Source organism: Psittacula echo (assembly GCF_963264785.1).
Source record: "Psittacula echo genome assembly, chromosome: 4".
NCBI lineage: Eukaryota > Metazoa > Chordata > Aves > Psittaciformes > Psittacidae > Psittacula > Psittacula echo.
In genome coordinates, this window is record NC_137738.1 from 15,076,697 (window position 1) to 15,100,925 (window position 24,229).

The window sequence follows — 24,229 nt, forward strand, 5'->3', positions numbered from 1 at the left end:
AGTGTTAGTTTGCAGCTTGAAAAGAGAGTCATAAAATCTTACTCTTCATGATCAATATACTGATTTTCATATGATGAGGCATCATCATTGTACTAGTAGTCACATTGCAGTCTTTTGGTTGAAAATGTTTGGGCATGGAAAGTCTCCCAGAGTGAGTTTCTGCAGCTCTCCAGTCTCCTGTTACTGCAGAACTGACTCGTTTGAGGTATGTCAAGTATTGCAGAAATGAAAGTATGTCACATTAAGCTAGAAGCCAGTACATGGGAGAAGGTAAGCCTAATCGTAATGATGCGACTATAACTTCAAACAACAGCCGTATTCTAACTGTAAAAATGTTAGAAACACAGGAGAAAAAGAGAAACCTAAAAATTAAATAGGCATATGAAGTATTTAGTAAAGTTTGATTTGTATCAGAACCATAATATATACACAAAAGACAAAATCATGTGTTTCTTCTATGTATAAATCTCAGGCATTCCAGGGTGACTTTGGTTTAAAGTGCCATCTACTTGTGTTGTCTTCTCTTCAGTATTTTCCAGCCCCCCTCCTTTTTTTTTTTCCCCAGTATTTGAAAACTGAATTATCAGAGCATACCAAAAAAGCACTTTTTCCCACTTGAAATACATGAAATCTGTAGAAGTAGGCAAGTCTTTTCTGCAGGAAACACTGGGTGGTGATGGCCTGCTAGTAGGGGCGCTAACAGAGCTAACAGGGCATGTGTTACATACACATGTAAAAATAAGAAGGTTAGTTTTGTGATGTTTATATCAGCTTTATTTTTTGTTTTTCAGTTGGAGGATGGTTTGTTTTTGTGTGTTGCAGTGACATATATTGGATGCATTGGATACTGTGTCACTGAGGGCTGGCTGGCACCTCGTCAGATATCTGGTGCTTTGGCTCAAAGGTGCAGGGTCTTTGTGTATTCTTCCCTCTTTGGTTTTTGTTCCCAAAAGAGTATCTGAGGTAAAGAATAATCATTTGCAGTCTGAAAGGGTTTAAATCCTGTTGGCTTTTAGTGCTTCAGCTTTTAAATTCAGGGGAGTGATGTTACAGCCTGTCGAGCCATTGGATCTGTATGCTGCAGAGCTTGTGCATGTCTAAGGATACATTTAATTAAACCAGCATTAGTGTATCTATACAGACTTATTAAAACACTTAGTTTGTCTCAATAATATTGATTAAATAGCAGTAGTTTGTTTAATCTAAGTGTATTTTTGCTATTACTGCATTACTTCCAAGTAATCAGGGTAATAGTCATCATCAGTGAAATATCACGTTAGTTATGAAGTAATGCTGTAAGAATTGATTTAGACTTGGCAGGAAAGGAACGCTTTCTGTCATACAGTGCCAAAGCCTGATTTGGATTATTAGAATGAGAGTTTTAAAGATAATTTCTGTGCGTTATAAACAGGGTGTGTTTTATAGGCTTATAGGTTATTCCATACTCTGAGTATCCATTATATCAAAGAACACCTCAGACAGTTAATTATGCAAAACATCATGTAAGTAATTGCACAGTATTATTATGCATTTAACAGTTTTATTGATTTGCCAGTTGCTCACAGTATTTAGAGCTATAAACAAGGGGTGCTCACCCTCAGTTGAAATAGGTCCAACGAAATGAGCTAAAGATAAATGATGCTAGTATGCATTGTTGCATCAGGTGTAGTCCTTAAACGCAGAAGCTGTCAACAGTGATAATTTGCAACACATTGGGGTATCTCAGGATCATTTCCTTCTTGTTAACAAAGTGTATCAACCAGGAAGCACAGTGAATCAACTTGAAACAGAAAAGGAAGCCATAATGAATATATACATACAGGGGGGAGGAGGGAGGTTCAAATAATTCCCCCTCATTTTGGAGGGTCTGCAGTAGTTGTAAGTCAGCCACTTGAAAAAGCAGCATGGAAAACAAGCTAAGTGCACCCTCTCAGAATAGATACAGATGTGAAGGGCCTCAGATAACGGTTTGGTTTGCTAAACTCAAAAGTGTGATCTTCCACTGCCTTCTGTGTAGGAGGTGCTTTAGCAGAGCTTGGTCGATGGCATATGGAGCAGTAATAACTGTTTGGGAACCTGGATCCTCTGTCAGCAATCATCAGCTAACTCAGGCCACTGCTGGTAACAACATGATGGCTTCAAGCATTGCTTCTTCTGTTCCGGCTGCTGGTGGCTGTGACAGATGCTCTGGAAGACATCATTGGCTTGCTTTGCTTTCCCTTACCAAGGTGAAGGTTTCAAGAAAATGTAAAAGGAAGAAGAAATTACAAAGCCCAGTGAAACATTTAACATTTGTTTGGAAAAAAAAAAAAACCACACCAAACAAAACACACCACTGCAGCCCTTCTGTTTTGTACAAGGTGCTCTTTACTACATGGTTGCGCATGTGTGCTCATTAATGAAGATGTAATGCATAATAACAGTTTTGTTTGTCTGTGCATGGCACGAGATTAGCAATTCTTTGCAATTAATGATCTCATCCACTAGGTTAACCAAGCAGGCCTTACGGTATTCTTTATTAAAAGAAGTCCTTTCTTTTTCCTTCTCGCAACTAAGCCGGTGCACCTTAATGCAATGATGATATGTTAGACCCAGCAGTTGTCAAAGCATCGTATTACTGTGATGCCATAATGACACCCTGTCTCTGTAAAGTAGTCATGTTTTCTCAAATCACACGTTGCACCGTTGATTTCTGACATGACACTTCATTCAGTCGCTTTCCTTTTCTTTGGCATCTCCATTCTCTGACAATAGCAGCTGGTGCCCATTTTCCTAAGTGATTCACATTTTGCCACTTTACTAGAGTGCAATTAGCTGAAGCAGAAAAAAAATGTTCAGTGTAAAGCAGCTCGGCTGAAATTGTTACTCAGCTCTTTAACAGGACCCAATGAGAGTCTTGAGGTGTTGTCATGGGTGCTGAAGCAAGAAGCAACGTTTTCATTTCTTTCCTCACAAACATTTTTATCCTCTTACATTCAGAGAAGCAGAGTATGGGAAATCAGCTGGAACATGATGCACTGTTTTCTGCCTTCTGATTTTGGTGTAGACCTGTGAAATGATACCGAAAGCAAGCACAATACATGAGAGGGAATGTGATCTTTATGGTCAAAGCAGGGAGCTGGCTTCCATTCCTGTCTCTGCTGTAGACTTATCTGTGTCACCTACACCAAGACTTTCTTTCATGCACTTGTTTCCATAGTTAACACTTGAGGATTACAAGACCTTTTTGGTTGACATCTATGTGAGTCAGCGGGATGTATCCTAGGAAGATCAGATGGATTGCACTGATGGTGTAAAAAGTTCCTAGGTGTGTATAATAACATTGCCTTGCTGATGCTCTCATATAGTGGCTGTCATTAAAAATGTCAACTGCTAACGACCTATTCTGACATTTTTGGAAATAAGGTAATTCTCTCTTCAAGAAAAGGGAAACTTCATGTGCAGGTAAAAGCGGACTTTTGTGTTGGTCTACAATAAAGGCGCTCACTCTAATTATTGTGACTAATTATTACTGTCACTGAAACCACCAGTGCAGTTCTGAAGTAGTGAATGATGCTGTAAGCAGAGCTTTTCCTACTGGAAAAGTGAGCCTGAAATGTGTTTACGGCTTATGAAGTATTGGCATGTTGTTTTGACTTCCTTTAGGTATTGGTAAGAATGGATATGAGGGGAAAAAGTAAATTTCTAAACCAATTGCATGTATGGATGGAATATAAAGAGCTCCCAGTGACTCGGGTGGGAAGGCTTTCTTTTTTAAGGCTATATACTGTAATCAGATGCAGTTAATTTTTGCACTCCTCTTGTCTATTGATACTGATTTAACCAGTGTCAGCACTGTCAATATCATTAGTAATGTGGCAGGTAGATGGAAATACAAATGTGATTGCATTAATAAATTCTTAATATATTCAACCTTTCATAAGCACATAGCATTACAATTTATTCACTATTGTTTAAAGCAGGAGTTTGCATATTGAAGTGATCTCTCATTGTACCTTTCCGTCAGCACTGACTGGCTTCAGGTTTAACTTAAGCAGAGTAGTTGTGAAGTAAATCTAGTAGAGATGTGTAGAGCCATGCTATATATTGCGTATCACTCAAGGCTTGCAGCACCCTGTGTGGTTTCTCTTGTATAGGGGCATGGAAATGCTTCTAGAGCCAATTAGGTATTTTCCCTAAAATTACTGAGCTACCATTTGTTAGAAAACTTAACCTTAGAACAGCTCATCCCAAACGGAGCTGCCATTTATTTAACTTAAGATCTAGTAAAGAAAAAAAACAACCCCACCAAGGCTTTAAAATAAATACTGCACGTTTTTATATGACACATGTTATTTCTATTCATAAACCTTAACTAAATTTAGATTTTTATTAATCCAATGTGACCTAAAAATTTTGCATTAACAGCACAATGTGGAATTGGGCTTATTCTCTCTGAATGCAGATAAAGCCATCATCTTGAAAATAGCTCTTTCTGACAAAAAGGTGTTCTTTTGAAATGAAGTCTTATTCACTACATTCCTCTTAGAGTTAATGTGAATTTTAGTGCCTCTAATTTTAGATTGAAGTGAGGTCTAGAATAAAACCCACCGGCTGACAATTGAATTTATAGATAGTTGTGAATATTTCAGGCTTGAATAATAGAGCTGTAGAATTTCAGACTCTGAGAGGAAGAGAGAATTAAACTCCAACTGTAGTTTTATACTATAATGCAATGGTGTCTAGGAATTCTTCAGTGTAACGAGCTAAGTAGTAATTAGGAGGGAACTGAGGGAGGGATTTTACAGAGATCTGGCTTAGGCATTATTCCAAGTGTTCAGCATGATAATTTGATGGTGGTCACACCTGCCATCCATGTAAGATGGCTCTTGAATTACTTTTGTTCAAGCTGTGGTACAGTGACAAAGGAGGGAAAGCCGAAAGTGTCTGTTGCCCACCCACAGCTAGTACCCAGCCTTCCTCTGCTTCACCTTCGGAGGATCGGGAAAGTTTTTGTCCTCGGAGTCAGGTGCTGTTGTTTTCGCTTTTCTTTGGAATGGTTAATGTTTTAATTGCATTTGTGCTTTGCCAGCATGCGCCAATCAAGACTATACTGTTTAAGCTGTAGACAAAAGCAGCTCTATCTTGGTTAGTACCAGAAACTGCTACTTCAGAAGTATCAGCAGACTAGCTTTAGCTTAAGCAACACTGCTGATCAGATAATGCTTGTACAACTGAGATTGTATGTTGGTTCTGACCGCTTGGAATGGGAGATAGCTGCTTTTGCACCAGCTAAAACAACGTGCATTTGGACAAGCACGTAATTGCCAATGTCTTTTATGGGAAGGGAAGGGTGACATTTCAGTGTATTATTGCACAGATCTGAGAAAACCAAACCAGCAATGGGTGTCTTAGGCATGAACATGCCATCAAGCTGCAGGTGGAGACTCTTATTTTGAGACTTTATATGTGGAGTCTCAGCAGATGGGAGGTAAAAAGAAGAACCAACTACCTGTTTAGTCAATGAAAGCACCTTGGTGTTAGTGTATAGAGAAGTAATATACAAAATAAGTTGGTGGAATGTGAAAGTTAATTGATGCTTTTAATCATAGCTATATAAAATTCAGTGTCAAAGAGAGAGGAGATGGAGACACCGTGTTTTAGTACCCTAATAACTTCTAACTCTAGTTTAAGATCATAATGTATGTGAGAGCGGTCCAGTAATTATAAGGTAGTAAGTGGAGGGGTGGTATAAGTGCTCTAAATTAAAAGAAATTCGCAGAGCTGCTGGAAGTCAGTGCTGACCCGTTTTCTTTCAAATGTTGACTTGAGAAAAGTGCTTAGCCCAGAGTGCAACTAAAGAGACAAGAGAGAGCTGTCTGTTAATTACAGCACTCATTAACAGTGACGGCCACAAGGCAGCAGATGCAGAAGAAAAGGCACACGCTACTGCAGGCTGGCTAGGGGATTTCCCTCCCACCCCCTTCCAGTTCTTGAAGAAAGGACAACACAAGCAGGTGGTCCAGTGTAATAAGATATTTTCACAGCTTTAACCTTCCCATTTCCTTGGTTTATTTACTGGCACCAGATAGCTCTCTCCTTTTACCTCCCCAAATAAATACTGGTCTTAAGTGTGGATGGTAACGTTTCTGCTCATCGGTTTGGCTGTTTCCCAAATTCACGTGTCATTTGTTTCCTAGTAGTATTTTACAGTAAAAATCACAGCAATTGATTGGTCCTAAATAAGATCTGTGGGCACTGATTTTAGGGTAAATTTCATCCTAAGCGGGCACCTTTAATGAAGGCTCAGGCTTTGATCTTGGTTTCCCTCATTGGAAAGGAAGCCAACTCTCTGGATTTATGCCTGTTTTTCCATTGGTGAGCTTGATTCCAGATCTTGAAGCAGAAATTGATTTTATTTTTGTTATTTTACTTTATACATAGAAAGGTGAAAAAGTGAAAACAAGAGCTAAAAAAAACTTTGGAAAATTAAGTCAGTCAGATTGTCTGGCCTCATGCTTTTGCTTTGAAAACATGAATCTGTAGCTCTGGGTGGGTGGCCTTATGGGGTTGTTGCTTTTCTGCTGATAATGTTTCTAGAGAAATGCTCATATCTGTTACCTGTACTTTGGCAGCCTCTGAGTTTACTGTCAGGAAAATGCTGAGTAGGCCATTTGCTACTGTGGTCTTAGAGCGGGAGGAAATGAAGATAGTATCTGGTTTGGAGCTTTCTAACTATTATTTTTGTCCTTTATTCTACCTAAAATATGTTTAAAACAAGAAAAATCTTTGGGATGACTAGACAAAGAAGGTTCCTCCCTCTCCCATATAAAGCACTAATTTGTCAAATCAGGTGTTATATGGTTTAATTCTGAAAATGTGAGAACTGAGGAGTAAGATTCTCACCTTCTGAAAGAAAAACTTCTGTCTAAAATTTCCTCAAATATATGTTGGAGGGTTTTTTTAATCCAAGAGTGGAACGCGTAAAATGTCATTCCTATAGAGCTGCAGATATATGGGATAGTAGCATAGTTATTACTGGTTAGTCTGAAGATAATGGCTGGAAAGTAATTGCAGGCAGAGCTAATGAATCATTCCACTTAAAATTTTGTGAAAATGGAGTCTAGCCTTAATAATTTGTTAGAGTTTCCCATTGGTGTGCTACTGTGTTGCTAAATAGCTATATCTCTAATAAAGCAGTATTAATAAAGGGAAATAAAAAAGACTTGCTCTTCAGTTCTGGGATCAGATCAATAGATGATGGATATGTGTTAGTGAAGGGCCTTGACAAATATTAATTACAGAGCAGAACCTTTATGTGATCAAACTCGGAAGTATTTGTTCCTCATAGTAATTGGATTTATGTATAAGGAAAGTAGTGATGGCAGAAAGATGACGTTTAATAGCCAAGTCATCTAATGGGATTTCCTTAAGTTTTTGACTCGCTGGATGACAAGTTCAGAATCCAGAGTTGATGTGAAGTTGACACGTAGCCTAGAGGGCAGGTGGAGGGGACAACAGATGGATTTGGTCTCTTTAAAGTTTTTGTTTACTGCCTGTCTGGAGCTTTGACAAAGCTCTGTCATGCCCTTATGCTGATTACCTTCTTGTAGAACAAGAGGTATTGACTATTGAATGAATGATGTGCAGTCCCTAACCCTTCCACAGAGCAGCCTTAAAGAGCGTTGTCTTTAATACACAGATTCTTCTTTCTCTCTCTCTCCACACTACAGGCTTCTCTGCAGAATGTCAAGCAAAGATCGACACATTGATTCTAGCTGTTCGTCGTACATCAAGACGGAACCGTCGAGCCCTGCCTCTCTGACGGACAGCATCAACCACCACAGCCCCGGTGGCTCCTCAGACGCCAGCGGGAGCTACAGTTCCACCATGAATGGACATCAGAACGGGCTGGACTCACCTCCCCTCTACCCTTCAGCCACAGGGCTTGGGGGCAACGGGCCGGTCAGGAAACGGTATGACGACTGCTCCAGTACCATTGCTGAAGATTCACAGACCAAGTGTGAATATATGCTGAACTCGATGCCCAAAAGACTGTGTTTGGTGTGTGGTGACATTGCATCAGGGTACCACTATGGAGTGGCTTCCTGTGAGGCCTGCAAGGCTTTCTTCAAGAGGACAATTCAAGGTTGGTTGTTCTTTAAGCTTCTTTTCTCTCTTTTGCTCTGAGTAAAATAGTGTGATCCTTGACTCAATCCTGTTAGGACTTCAGGCTATATCTTTTCATTCTTCATAGTGTTTAGTCCTACAGAAGTGACTCATGAAAAAGCCTCTTTGGGTTTCTTCGAGAAAGAAGCCACATTGATTTTGATTACGAAAAATAGAAAAACATTGAAGCTGTCTGGTGCACATTCAGGTTTGTTTTCTGTATGAGTTTCTCATGGGCTCCCATAAATGATTGTTGAGTAGAAAACTGATTATTTTCCAAAGGTTGTCATGGATGCCTCTTGAGCACGCCTTGTGGCTGGCACACAGGGATCACACTTGAGTTTTCCTCCTAGTTATACCACTACAATACTGAAATTGTTACAGAAATCCAGCTTATTTTGGTTAAAACACTAGTACATTTAAAATTGGAACAAGATCTAATGGTGTAGTGCTTTGTGAATACCAGTGTATGAATAACTGGTCAATACGATAGACAGTGGCCTTAAACAGGTTCAAGAGCTATCCATAAGATCACATTCCCATGGCAGGGGAGTTGGAACTAGACTGATCTTAAGTCCTTTCCAACCCCAACTATTCTGTGATTCTAAGGAGCATAAGTTGGCAGCTTTTGGTATCTGCCCAGTACTTTGTACTAATCTGCTTTCAATACCTGTTACAAATACACCACATATTTTGTCATAAATCAGTATGAATGGGATAATTTTCATAACCTGTTGTTCTAGCATCAGAACCAATGGAGACAAAAGGACCTTCTGCTTTGATTTAGATATCATTCTTTCGAGTATAATTGGAGGTGCTTTATTTAAAGAACATGAGGCCAAGCTTGGCCTGTACAGGAATATAGTGTCACATTAAATTAAACTCAAACTTCAGAAACTAAAATCAGGTTGCTAAGTCTAAATTTCAGCTCTTCAATAAAACCTGCTTGATTTTCATAGGTGTTGAGCACCTGGAATTCTCAGGGAAGACAATGCAATCTGGTGGCATACTTTTCTTTTTAGAAAATAGTTATGTTAAGGATAATAAAGTTGATTTCAGATTGTAATTTCATATAATCCAAAGTTTGAAACACTTGATCAAGATTTCTTAAATACAGCTCTTCCAATATTTAAAGTAAAATTAATAAAGGAAATGTTATAATGTTTGCAGCTAGTAAACAAACATACCCGTGAATATTCCTAGTGACCTGGACTCGTATGTAGAATGGGCAGTAACAGTATGCTCATTTCAAACCTTTGTGTTGGAAAAAGTGGGAAAACAAGAGGTGATTTCACTTGACCTTCAAGAACATTTTCCAAAAACCTCAAAAAAAATGTTTCTAGTGAGCAATTTGTGTTTTGTGTTTGCTAAACTTCAGTTGGCAAGTCTGTTGTTATAAATGGTATTTAATTGCTGTGTGATAGCTTGTCCTGTAGAACTGAACTGATGCATGGTTATTTTAGTTGTATTTTGAGCCACAGAAACGTCAGCTGATGGAAGCGTTGACTTCTGTCAGTAATGGGTAGCCTGCAATTTTACACTGCACCATAGACAGCAAGTTTCTGGGCATGGAAGCACAAGACAGGGATGTCGTTCTCCAGATTAGCATCCTGGACTTGGCCACACAACTCAAGATAGAACTGGCAGCTGTACCAACAGTCTCAGTGTGGTTAGAGCGCTTGCTGCGTCAGCAGGTGACAGTGCTGTGAAGACAGGAAAAATAATGCAGTAAGGCAAAACCAAACATCAAATGGAAAAGCAGTAATGAGGAAACTAAGAATAGGAAGTTTGTTACCATCATAATGTCATGGCAGCATCTTCAGAAATGGTGCTGACTAAACTTACAGAACTACTAAGAGTTTTCAGATACCATCCAAAGTAATGGAAGCTACTTATTTGGGTGAATCAAACCATGGATTGTGGTAGGTGGCAAGAAGTATAAAAGAAAAAGCTACTTGTGTTTTGAATGAGCAGATCCTACCTTGAAGCTTGTGTGAAGAATAATTCCCCTGAGATTTCTTTGCTGTCAATGATAGAATTTAGTCTCACTGTTCCTAGATGTCATTCTTCCCTGTATCACTTCACTTCCTGGTTCATACCACATTCTTTCTCTGTCTGTTTTTAAAGGTTGCTGCATAACTGCAAATAACAAAATTGGGAAACAGAAAAATCCCGAGAAATTCATAAATACAGAAGAGTAAACCAGATTACCTAAAGTGTTAAATACTATAACTGTGCATTTGTAAGGATAACATGTTTTGGCTCAAAAGTGCTTATTTTAAATGCTACTAATTGTGATGGGTTAATTATAGATTCAGTGAAAATGAATGTTTGACTTTTCCCAGACTTTTCGTGTTTATCATTCATCAGTTACTAAATTAGCTCAGACTCATAGAACCCAAGTGCTGCTCCTGACTTCAGTGAGCTCAAGGCTGAGTTGGTAAAGTTAGATTATGAAGCACATCTTGTGTTCACGTCAGACCTCGTGTCCTTTCCGCTAAGTCAATGGGAGTCTTTCAATTCTTTCCATTTCAGAGGAGTCTTTTGAAAGCCACAGGCAGCTGTGCAGTATCTGTACACCACCAGCATCTGACATAAGACAAAGTGCATCACAGAGTTCCTAGCAGCCCCTTACATGAGGTGAATATCACTCTAATGTAGAGCATACACCTGTTTTTAAGGGTAATGGAGATTATCATTCCCTTTCAGGCAATTTAGTCTAAAATATCTTTTCCTGGCTGATGGATTTCTCTTCCTCCTCTTACTGCCTCTTGCAGTCCCTGCTAATTTTCTTAAAAGTGAAGAAATTAAATGAACCCTGTCTTGAATAATAAGGAGGAGTAATTTTGTCTTTTTTGAATATATATTTTTAACATAGCTCAGACATGTATTTGGGGCTGTGTTTAAAGAATGCATAGATTACAATAAAAAGCAATGATGTTAGGAAAAAAAACAAGAAACAAGAAATTACCTGGCCAAAACCCCAAAACAAACCCCACCAAAAAAGGCAGCTGAGTATATAAAATCGATGTCTTCTTAGGTCATAGTAGAATCTGATGATGTTCTGCCCCCTTTTTGGGACACCTCAGGGTTGGGAGAACTGGATGTTCTCTCTGCTCAGCCTGGTACTCAGCTGCAGCTCTCAGTTTCCTTCTGGGATAATTTACGTGGTGGCTGATTGCAAACGTCTCACAGAAACACACACGCAGCCAAATCTCCCAAAAATTGGCTTAACATCAGCCATAGGAGAAAATAGCAACGTCTAAAAATAGTTAAAGGTCCATTGATTTTTAGGGTCTGTCCACAGTTTTTGCTGTGCTGCTGCCTTATCTTGCAAACTCCAAGTGTTCATTAAAAGAAGGAGAGCAAAAAAGCATTTTCACTTTTCAGCTGGGTGCAAAGTCTTGTGTTCAGCACAGAGGTCTTGTACTTACTAGATATTTTGTGGTGACTATTTAGTGTAAATACATCTCATTTTTTGCTCAGTCATAAAGACCAGTAAGTACACTTTTTGCATTAATAATGCAGAATTTTTCAGTGCCTGTAACTTAAACATTTCTGCAAGCAGACTGAAATGATATTGTTGCTTTCAGTGGGAGGATGATGGGACTTCAGAGATTCAAAGACAGTTTATTACTTTGTTTTATTTTTAAGCCTTCATCTTTCTAAAGTAATGGTCTGCATCTAGACAATGTTCTTGCTTCCTCCTTCTAAATCTTCAGGGCTGTCATCTTTGGACTCTTTAAACTAGCATGAAAAGACAACGTGAAAAGCCTAGGTATTGATAGGTTGCCTTCCTCATAAGGCTTCTTGCAGACGTGTCAGAGCTTACTTTGGACAGTGTTTAATGTTTTCCCACAAAGGCTGAAACATTTTGCATTCAATAGCCCTTGTTGTTCTTGGTCTTTGGTTTGCTTGTTTGGGGTTTCTTTTGTTTATATGTTTATTTTTTAAGGAAAAAAACTGTTGGATGAGCAGTATGGAGACAGAAATCTTACGTTTATACACAGGGTGGGTAAAGCAATAGGTAGTAAGTAGCCCTGGAATCATACCCTCACTGTCTCATTCAGTAGCTTTATCCTTAAGAATTGTTGCCTGTCCATGAATTCTAAAACAAGCAAGAAATGTTCCATCTTGGAAATACTGTTGTCTTTTATGTGGTTATGTGAACCCACCAAGACTGTAATCTCATTTTATGCCTTCAGCTCCACAGTTTTGCAGTAATGTACTTCCTGTAGTCTGCGAAGCCTGCCCAAACTAGGAGCTAGATTAAACTGCTTGGTACTTTGTTCACCTTTTTGGTTGCTCACAGTTGTTTTTACTCCCTTTAGTGTTCAGGTTTTTCAACCCTCTTTAGAGTGTTTGCTCGTTACTGAGCCAGCTGGATCTGTACATGTACAAATGCTTTGCAATGAATACATTTGTTTGGGTTTTTTTTAAATCAAGAAGCTTTTAATCAGGAAAATTAGAACTAGCTATGTAAATTCAGATGAGGCAGCCTAAAGTTTTTTTCGAAGTTGACCATGACTGAAGTGGCTTCCAAAGGTTAATTTGCATCTCTCAAAGCTGACTCCTATAATACTACACATCATTTTTGTGGAGGAAATGGAAGGAAATTAAGTAAGATTTTATGGTTTTTCAGCATCTTTAGTGGTAGCTAAAATTATAAGGTTTTTTTATAGGAAGGTAGGATGGAGGCTTGCATCTTGATGCGATAGTCTTTGGACCTTGGTTCTGGTGCAAAGATGCCAGCCCTCCAGTGAACCTAACAGTAAATGTCACATGAATCCATCATTACCTGATGAAATCATTCACCTTCCTTATGTAAGTGAAAGTCTGTGTATCAGCATTTCTTTCAAAGAAGATTTTAAGTAAGCAGTGATAGCTATCTTCCTTTTTCCCCTGATTTCTCTGTACCTATGGGCTAACCAAACTAGCGAGTATTTTTAATTCCTTCCAACATGTCTTTTAGTCCTGTCATAATGTCATTGTGTAACTTGTGGCAGTCAGACAAGGTAAGCGAATAAAATATAACCACACTGAAATCTAAAAACCAGAGAGAAGTTTAAAAGTGTACAGATGGTTCTCTTCTTTTTACTATCTCTGCTTTCCATAGAGCCTTGTAAATTGTATGCTGCATTTAGATTATTGGGAAATAAGAGTGAGCATCCTGTTTTGGGCATGGCTATTTCAAACCCATGAGAAAAACTCAGATACGCTGTTTACAAATAGTACTGGCATAGGGTGTGTGTGTACGTACATATGTATGTGTATATATATGTATATGTGTACCATATATATATGTGTATATATATACACACACCCCAGTACTGTTTGTAAGCAGCATATCTTTCTGATATGCTGTTTATACCTATGTGTCTATACTTATATAAGTATATATTATTATTATATATTATATATATGTATATATTATAGTATGTATATCATTAGGGCTGGATCTCTATTTGTTATAAACATCTCTGAAAGCTTCCAGCCTACTTATGAAGCTCTGTCTATTCGAAACTAGAGACATGAAGACTCAGCAAGTGATTTATTTCAATGTTTGGTTTGCAGCTTTGCAGACTGAAACGTTCTGTGTGCTCGTAAACAAGCAATGACAATTTTCCATGCTACCTTGGTAGAATGTATCAAAATCAACCTAGATAACATACCAGTAGGGAACAAAATATATAAGGTTTTGCCTTTCTGACCTGCACAGCTCTTCAGTGACTCTCAGGTGGCAGGAGACTGGCTCTGTTTGTGTCTTCAAAGCGTTGATTCTCTCTTAAGATGACTGAAATGCCCTTAATCTCTGTTGAAGATAAAGAAGTTGATTCCAGTGGTAGTGCCTCATACTGAAAATTGCAGTGGTTTTCATGATGCTGGAAACCCATCTGCATGAAGTCTGATACAAAAAATGTCATGTAGTCAGATGAACTAGCATCACGTTTACATTTTCATTTTAAATCTCCATTGATGTGGCTTTCTAGGAATAAAAGAAAAAGAACTAAACCCTACATTTTAGACATTCTGAATGTATTATAGTTCAGTAACATAATACACTGGTTTCTTTTAAGCAACTCAATATAGTAATTTCATTTAAAATGTACTTTTGAGCTGGTTATGTCAGTCTGTCAAATACCATCTCAAACTGTATATTTATTATATATATACGCACTAGCCGCTTCTTCTGATTTTCTTACTGTAACAGGAAAGGCAACACAAGGAACTGGGGCATAAACATAATCCTTCATACATGGTCCTACCATTTAAAAAAATATATATTTGAGATATTTGGGAACCATGTTCTGTAACTCTGCCTGTGCAGTATTGTTTCTGAAGTCACGAAGAATCGTGAATACAGTCAACAGCTCCAGATGACGTGCAGGAGAATTCATAGGTCTGTGATTCATAGAGCTATCTACAGTATCAGGTGAATCCATCGAAAGATTTGTCAGCACAAACTGGATTCAGTTAGGTTCAAATCCCAACCTCATTCCAACCTGACCCCATTTCTGAAACCTTATTGATAAGATTACTCATACTTGTGAAAATATTTACTTATACTTAAGTTCAGGTGAGTTCTGACTGCAGTGGGGAAAAGGAATCTGCAAGAGCTGAAACTTTAACCTGAGAGAAAGTAATTTTACTTTCCTCTGTTCAGCTTTGCTAAAACCTATAAACATCACAGATGTTTTTAAGTCCATCTGGGTTTTTTTCCATATCCTTTCCCCAAGTTAGCCCGTGACTCTTTATTTCCAAAAGCACCCAATTCTCAGTTTCTCTTAAACCACAACACTCAGGAACTATTTTTTTCTGTTCTGACTGGGTTATATATCAAAATGTGACCTAACATACCATAGTGCACTCTGTGTTCATTTAGATTCTTTGGTCTCTCTTTGAAAGACTTCTCTTTTGTTAATTCCCATAGGACCCTCAGCTGTAATCCTGGCCACCTTTCATTTTCCAGAGTCCACAGACAAGCAGGTGTATTCCTTTGGGTCTGTCACCCAGGAAAAAAGAATTAAGGTGGTACCTGGGGTAAATGTTACTGCAGAAAGACTGAAATCCAGTGGTGCAATAGCCTCTATTAAGAATAATGACGTTTGCTTTTTAAATACAAGTTCTTAGGAAAAGTGTAGCAGGTTACAGAGGCTCAAGGAGAAAGTCTGGGAGAAAAAGGGGGCATTATTGAATATACATAGAGATACTGATTCATGGTTTTGTGAGCTAATTGTAGCATAAGATTATGACACTGAAGGAATAATAATTCCCCTCTGTTGGTTTACCTTTTTTTTTTTTCCTTTTCATTTTTTCTTCTGGACCTACATTCCCACATATCAAGTTTCAATACTGGTATCTTCAACATTCCTCCTATTTTTGTAAGTGGCTCATGGCCTGTCTTTCTGAACATGTTTTCACCGTGTATCTCAGTCTTCCTCATGTCTTATCCTTGTCCAGAGATTTTCTGAGCATATTCCATTAGCTCATAGCAATCCTTTTACGTCTTTGGTGTTACAATATCAAATGTTGCAGTGCGAAAAGGAAAATAATGCTTCTGCTAAGAATTGCTGTCTGCAGCTTCTATTCTTGTCGGTATTTCTGGAAAAGAGAGACCTCTGTTTCAGCCTGTCACGTGGACTGCAGCCAGTTTCTAGGGCCAGCTTTGCACTCTTTTTTATACCTGTGAGGTTCTAAAGTTGTAACTGTTGATGACAGTAACTTCATCTGGACTAAGATGCTAAGGCATAAGACCCAGTGCTTTTAGCGGCCTCTTCTTCGTCATGTTTCTCCCTTCTCGTCTTCTGTTACCTTGAGTGTTGCTTACCAGTTCCATGCAAGAAATGGCCGAAGTGGTTTTGAGAACCTTGGATAAGTCCACTCGTTTGGCTGGCTTGTAAAGCCATTGAGTAAGTCGCTGTACTATGAAAATCATACTATGACTCCACGTCTCATTCATGTAACCTCCAAACCTCATCTGTGAGATGAAAGAAAGGCATCTTGGCCCACTTATCCTTGAGCTGTGTGTGAAGATCTGACAGTGAAGCATCTAAAACCAGCAAGCCTGTTACGCAGCATGAGTGTTAGCAACTCACCTGCTCTCAAGATGTAATGGCATCATATTTTTAGTGAATACATTGCTCTCGATAGGCAGTGTGTTTTAAGTGTTTTCTTATATTTTGCCTACGATAGTAAAGTTTAGCAAGTTAGTAGAAAAAGGGAACTGTTTTTAAAAGAAGAGAGAGGAAGGGGACTTGTGTTGGCATAAATCCCGTTGTATTATTAGAGCACAGGGCAGCGTGTTTGGGGAGTGAAGATTTGACATATATTTTTATTTCCAAACATCATACTAATTTACATTACTCAGCCCTTTAACTGCCAAACTGTAAAAGTCCATTATGCTACTGAAAGGAATATACGAATTATCCCCTGGCACTTCAGGCAGGAGTTTTACATATACACTGTTACTCCATCAGCCAGAGCTGCACGATTCTATTAAAGAGTAAGTGAGAAAATTATATTGCCTGCAAACTAATTGTACAAAAGACTCTGAAATAAGTAATCAGAGCCCAGTCCTTTCTGAAAACCAGCCAGGAGATATTATAAATTGCTCGATTGTTCCTGTCAGCACAGTTTAAAGACTCGGAGCTGCCATGCTGATTTTGTTTGCTGTGTAACACAGCTACTTCTCCAACTGTTGACAGGGCTGGGCAAACTCAACATGCATTCTTACTAGCTGCTCAGTTCCAGCCTCTAGCATCATGCAGTAGACAAGGAAATGGTAGGGCTTCCTTCTGAATCTACCTCATTGTAATAAAATGCAGGTCTGAGCATACTGAATAGGTGTAGAGTACCTGTGAAGCTGTACAGATTCTCAAGCACCTCTTAAAATAATTTGTGTCTTTATTCTTGGTGTATAGAAGTAAGTAAGAAATTGTGAGAGCTATAATGACCTGCACTGTGCAGTAAATTTAGGTTTTTACCAAATACATGTCCACTAATACTTTGAGTGCTAGGTAAAACACATTTTGTACATATCCATCACAGAATTCCATGAGGGCTTTCTTCTCGAAGGAAAGCTCACTAACAGAAATTAAGTCTATCCATGGGATATTTGATAAAATACTGCATTTATATATGAAGTGATGACAAAGTGATAAGCTTCCTTGAACTCTTACTGTGGTCTAGCAGTATTCTAAAATGCTGGAACACTTTAGGGAAACTCGCTATGGCTACTGGTAAGATGTGGATCTTTGCTGCAGCAATAAACCCACTTACTGTAACTCTGCTGAGTTCATTGAAGGAACTCTCCAGCATCCTCCAATTTCTCTCTAGCTAACATAAAAAAACTAAGATTGAATATCTACTGTAAAATTTAATTCATTAAAGCAAAGCAGCCTGAATTGATGGAAGATCCCCCCTCTGAGCTAAAGTATTGGAATTTAAGTGACTAGAATGAAAACTCATTTTAGAGTTCTTAGGTGGCAAGAATTTGCAGAAAAAATAAGTTATGTTGTCTCTGTGCAATGTGCTGCACACTACAGACCGTTGCCATACTTCAGAGGATTTTGCACAAGACTGAAGTGGCAGGGTATGGATTAGAAGTGTCTGCTTTGGGAAATAGGCAGTCTTGCTTGTATTTTTCTGGGTTTGAATACTACTTTTTAGTGTTGACATCCATACCTTTGTCATCTGCACCTTTGCACAAGGACTCTATAGTGGGGGTGCTCCACTTGCCTCAGTGGAGAGCTTTGCTGGTTGAAGTTCTGTGGTATAATCTCAGTCTTGTTTTAGATGAATATCGTTTCTGACCTTGTGCAAAGATATCTTTGATCTTGTGCAAAGCAGCTCTGATTCCCTGTTTCCTTTTCTTTTAAATAGGGATAGTAATACATTTATTAATATAATATGATGAAGTTAATTAGATACAATTTGTGGAAGTCTTTGGAGGTCTCCATATGTAGTGGTTGTGCCTCACGAAGAATTCCTCATTAGTGTGTGAAGGGTAATGTGGTTTTTTTTTTTTCTAAGCTTGCTCTTACTACCCTTTCCTATGTATTCTTGCAAAACTGTTACTTCCCAATTTCACCAATTCATGTTGGAAGGAAGTTTTGCAGGAACTGTTGTGCTGAATTTCCTACCCACTGTATTCTTAACCAGCTTTCTTCTCAGGAGCTAAGAAAGGGGAAGAAGACAAAGCTGAAGTTTTGAGTTTTGTCACCAAGAACCATTAGCATTCAGATGTACCAAGATCTGGTCTACTCATCAGCATTGTTAAATCAGTTGTGCAGCAATGTTTAGGAGGAAGAAAGCCCACAAAGTCCTCAAAGGTTGTGCAAAGTATGCTGTACTGGCAGAATACACATTGCAGTGTGTACCACCTCCTTTATCATAAATACTTAACCAATTTTCAATAGATGTAAGTGGTTTAAGTATTACTTCCTGTTGAATTAGCAGTTGCTGAGCATTTGAGTCTTTGTGCAATCCTGCAATCCACTAATGTGATATTTAATGAGGAGACATCAGTCTGGAGAAAGGTAGTCAATATAAATCAGTGTTTACAAAGTGTGATTAACTCTGAAATATTTCATCAATGCTGTGGTCCCAGGCAGGCTCAATGCTAATTATTAGAATCTGCACATGTTTCAGGGGACTTTGATGGACCCTGAGTGCAGCCAACATTGGAGCAGCAAAATTGCAATTATGCTTGAACTGTCTCTGATGACAATTTATGCATTTGGTGTGATGACCTCTTGCTTCCCAAGAGGGCAATAAACAGAATGCATTTTCATTAAGATACTAATGCACTTAATCACAGGGAGAAAGGGTTAGAAAATAAAGAAATACCTTTAAAGCAAGATGTGACAGGCTGATGAGGAAGATGCTTTATTTAAAAGTAGGTTTCCTGGTGAAACTTGTGATGGCTGCAAAAGTCTTGTCATACTGAATGTAATCATGTGCAATAGGATGCATGGCTGGGCAGATGAATAAGCTGGGCTAAGGTGTTCTAAGAGAAGTGCAGTGATACTGGGGCAAAAGAGAACAGATGTTCTCCCGTTTGGAGTTGGGTACCCAAAGATGTGATCTAAAAAACTGTAAGAAAATTACTCATGTATTTTACCCGTTTGTCTTCAGGCTTCATTTATTTTTTTATTTTAGTTTTGAGGATAGGTAATATTTACTAAGCAGTAGCAAAACCCATAGAGACACTGTTTTGCCCAGGAGGGCTCACATTTAAGGATCTAGCTAGTTCTAGGATCTAGCTAGTTCTAGGCTAAAGGAATGTGGGGGGAGGCAGAGGTATCAGCCCAGTTCTTGTAGTTCTAATAGTTTGGTAGTAATGACTCTCCTTCTTCTGATGCCTCTCAGTGCAAGAACTCTGTTTACAGAGGAGAGATACTGTGGCAGCTGTAGAACGTGCTAGCTGTGGTGGCAGCAATGTTGGTGAGCCCTGCCTGATAACACTGTGCCTGGTGCTATGTAAGAAGAAGGGTGAAGCTCTGCAATACCTGTTACAGTTGATTGAGCAATAAAGCACAACAGCTTCCTATTCATATTCTAGACAAAGCAAGACTGAGTTGGTGGGAAAAGGGAAACAAAGAGTGTTCAGGTTAGGAGCCGATGCATGTGTCTTGGTACAGACTATAAATGATAAAGTTTCCTTGTCCTATTATTCCACTAGGAATAATAGTCACAGACTGGTTTGGGTTAGAAGGGACCTTAAAGCTCATCCAGTTCCAACCCCCTGCCAGGGGCAGGGACACCTCACACTAGAGCAGGTTGCTGCAAGCCCCGTCCAACGTGATCTTGAGCACCGCTATGGATGGGGCAGCCACAGCTTCTCTGGACACCCTGTGCCAGTGCCTCACCACCTTCACAAGGAAGAATTTCTTCCTAATGCTATCCTTAAACTTGGCTTTTCATTTTTAGATGAAAGGTGTTTCCTTTCTGTAGCACTGTTTACTCTTGATGTATGCCCAAATTAAGCGCAACATCAGTTGCATGCGTACTCATATATCCATTGTGCTGGTCAGAGATTCTGAATACCACTCTTTTCCTGTGTTTTCTATTCCAGGTAACATAGAGTACAGCTGCCCAGCAACGAATGAGTGTGAAATCACAAAGCGCAGACGCAAGTCCTGCCAAGCCTGCCGCTTCATGAAGTGTCTAAAAGTTGGCATGCTGAAAGAAGGTAAGACTGAGCAAGTCAGTACGTATCTCTCTGCAAACACAAGCAACAATTGTAGGGTACTCAGCAAAGAAGAGAGATCGGTGGGTGTTCTAATCAGTTATTGTAAAGGCAATTTTCAGGTATGATTGCTCTTCCTGACAGTCTGCTTCTAAGCTATGGAATCAAAGTGTATCTACATAGAGTTCATCTTCTCTGGAGTATTTCTAACTATCTGTAGTACAGCGAAATGTACCCCAGCATCCAGTCTCCTTCGGTAGGTGACTAACAGAATAATCATCAGAATATATCCTCTCATTTTCCATCATGAATTCTCAAAGGCTTCTTTCCTCCATTCCTTATCCACTGTCTGTCTGTCCCAGTTCTGACAGAGGCACACACTGTGCCTTATTTCCCCATTGTTACTCTTCATTTGCTCAGGACAAGCGAAAGGGTTACTTCTCACTTTAACAAGTATAAATATGGAGTATGTCTGCTGAAGTTACTGTAACTACACTGAAGCAAATAATGGCATACAAAAGAAGAGAATCCACCCCCCTTTTTTCTTTTCTAAAGCATATGACAGCCCCCTGCCCCTCACTGTAAGTATATGTTGACTTTTTAATTCATTAGTTGCATTTTGAAGGTACTGAATAATAGGTAAGTGTAAAAAAATACTTATTGTAGTGCACTGTTATTACCAAGAAGGAATAACAGAAGTTGTCATGGACTTCTGAGCTAGATAAGCTTTTAAAATAAAATCAAATGTGATGTTTTCTAAATATTGTCTCCAGTGAAGAGTATTTTTGTGCTAAGCAACCACTTTAAAATAGCCCCATGCAGTTTTGCTTTGTCAGCGCTTAAAAAGTTAGCTTTAACAGATGGCTGTGTTTTGCAAATCATTTGGTGGTATTTTAAAACAGGTTGAAGTATACAGCTCTTAGGTTAAAATCCAAGAACAACATAGACTGGTGGAGAGATGATGAACAAATTAGGTCTATCATGTACCTACAGACATACTCTTATTGGCTTATACTTACTAAGAATAAACCTTGTTCTGTGCAACTGCTTTGGCAGATGCTATGATCCTGTGAGCCAAATCCTGCTGTCCTTAGTCTTACTTGAGCAAAACTCCTGTCAGATTCAGTGGGGATTTTACCTCAGTAAGAGCGGCAGGATTTGACCCTTTCTTCCAGTGGTGAGGGAAGGGTTCATTACTTGCCAAAATCCTCATGTAACTGACCACTAGGAGGGTTTAAGGAACCACTAGTTACTTAAAGGTTTAATTGTGATGCTTAGATAAACTGTAGAAAGAAAGGAATGTCTGAGGATGGCATCTTTTGAGAGGGACTGTGGTTCTTAACATCTTCTTTTAGTAAGTCAAGGCCCCATATCACTGGTAACCTAATATACAGATATATTGGGCAACTTGTTTGAACACAAAACAGTGCTACCAACAGTACATACAGGTGAATTAATTTAGACATTTTCTTTTAATTTTTGAGGGCACCATTGCACATCCATTAACATATATATTTAAAGAGTGTAGTCTGTGTGCAGCTTCTGAAGCTACACGAGGAAATGATGTGGCTCTTCTACAAATGAGTAATTACCTCAGTAACCAAAACTGTGCACAGATTTACTGAATTTCTGCATATGATTTTGGTAACTGAGGTAATTTAGATAGACAATTCATATGCACATTGTGAATCAGGCGTTTTACATGCATGATCGTTGTCCATGGATGCAAATCAGCCCCACAAGTTTTCTTAATTGGAATTTCATAAATTCTTTACCCTAAAAGTACGTACCTTTTCTAAACAAAGAAATGGCAAAATAACTAATTCCTTTGAAAAGAAGGTTCCTTTGTTAGCCCCAGTCCTGGGCACACTTCCACTCTTATTTGGAAGGGACCTTATGTGAGTTTTTCTGTCAAAACACAGTTTTCTACTTTCTTTTAATTGCTGAGTCTTTCATCTAGGAGAGAGTTAGTTTATCTCCTTTTCAGGTATTGCTTACCTACTACCTAATAGGACAACTGAAAAAAACAAGGGTGTTTTGGTTTGTTTCCTGCTTTAGTGGCCACTTTTACTTTTGAAACCACTCTGATTTGTAGTACATCTTTAGGACTGTACTTGGAATAGATATTTCTTCTCTTTTGTTCATGTTAGAAGTAGTTTTGGAGGCAGGTGGTGATGTTTTTACCTATGGGATAGTCTGGAGATGAGTTTTGGGCTTTGACTGCATCATTTATGCACAGAGTGAAGAAAGACGATATACTTACTTCTTTCATGTGTAAGGTGGTGTGAATTTATTGATTAGCATGGATTTACACTGAGCTGAAATAATTCCTGCTGTATCTTAAATGTTTCTTTATGTACAGACAAAGATTTCAGTCCCATGCAGCATGTCAAGAGATCATGCTGCAGTAAATCTATTCAAATGTAAACCTGTTCAATTCAATTACCAGTTTATAATACAATTTGCTGCTGCAGCCTCCACGTTTGTCACAGCAGTCTCTACATGCTGATGGCACAGCATGCCTGGAAATTGACAGCCCAAATCTATTTACAAAAAAAATTTCGTTGCAGACCTGAAATAAAATCAAGTTTAAGCAGCTTTGAGAGGAGCATCATATTCTTTACAAGAAGTGCACATCTGTCAGGTGCAGAAGTGTGCACTATCTCCAGAAATCTTACTGTGTTACTGGGGAGTTTTCTTCTAGAAATTTTCCTCAACAAACAGTTTTTTCAATGTGAAACAGTTACTGTGCTTTTTTTTCTTCACATTTGGAAAGACTTTATTACTTTTTAGTCATTTTGTGATTTGTCATATAAAATTCATGATAAAAATCACAGTGTCTGGGAAAAGATCCTGAGTTTTATTTTTTGCTTTTAAGACAAGGTCCGAAAACCACTTGCAGCAAATATATAGAGCGGCTTCTCTTACGTCAGCTGCATGTTAAATCATTTATTGTGGCAAGATAATGGTGCTTTGCATCCAACATTCAGTGTTTCTGCAAGAGACCTAGTGTTAAGATTTTGGGGCTGAGTTTTGGGGTCAAACCCTGGGAGGGAATTGGATTTTTTGTCACATTTAATACAGGGTGGAGTGTGGAATTCCAGTACATACTCTCAAGGATGGCAATAAGGCATAGCCAGCAGCACCTAGATCAAGATCCTTAACAATTTATAAGTTGTGGACTAGAAGATAGAGAAGGAAGGGTAAAGCAAGGTCACGCTGGGCTGAGCTGGAGTGGGATTGAAGTGCTGGCTCCTGTCTGCCTCTCCTGTTGAGTAGCACACGAAACTTAACTACAGACTGATGCAGAGGAACACTTGGGTTGAGCCCATGGACTGTTACTTAAAAACATCAGTCTACGTGTATGGACTTTTTCTGAGTATATGTTATGCTTTGTACTAAAGCATCAGGAGGTGCTGATGAGCTTTTTTAAGCACATGACAAATACGAGGGTGTCATATTTTCATTTCCTTTCCTAGGTAAATGTTCTTGGCAGCATAGCAGAATGCACTTTACTCCTTTTACATTTTTCTTTTAAGGAAGAAAGCTTGCAATTTTATGTTTTCAATTTTGAGTGACAGTACTGTAAAAAAAATCACATTTTCAAAGATCACAATTGGTTCTTTCTCCTGAAATAGTTTCATTGTGCTTGTGTTTTGATGGATTCTCTCAGATTCGCAAGAACAGATGAAACAACATAAAAATTCTTGTGTATTCTAAGGAGAACCTTTTCAAATGTATCTCCAGTGATTTCTTTAAGTAATATTGCAATTGCTAAAAGGGACAAGGATGGGGAGAGAAACAACAATTTGCCCTTTTTAAAAATAAACACTTTTAAGACATTCTTTAGTTCTCAGTTCTGTTTAATCACACTTTGGTGGTTGCTGTAAG

General features: G+C 38.7%; 1 protein-coding gene across 6 annotated transcripts in view; it reads left to right on the forward strand.

Moving 5' to 3' along the window:
* The window catches only part of ESRRG (estrogen related receptor gamma), a gene marked incomplete at its 5' end in the record, with an annotated part of 375,667 nt that overhangs the window by 240,383 nt on the left and 111,055 nt on the right, over nt 1–24,229 (forward strand). For 4 of the 6 annotated variants that reach the window (XM_080615781.1, XM_080615780.1, XM_080615782.1 and 1 more), the window contains 2 exons: nt 7,713–8,128; nt 20,225–20,341. In XM_080615781.1, the coding sequence (XP_080471907.1) occupies nt 7,713–8,128; nt 20,225–20,341 (533 nt within the window). Of the gene's footprint in view, nt 1–7,712; nt 8,129–20,224; nt 20,342–24,229 lie in introns of those variants that run through there. The other 2 variants (XM_080615785.1, XM_080615784.1) reach the window with 2 other exon arrangements.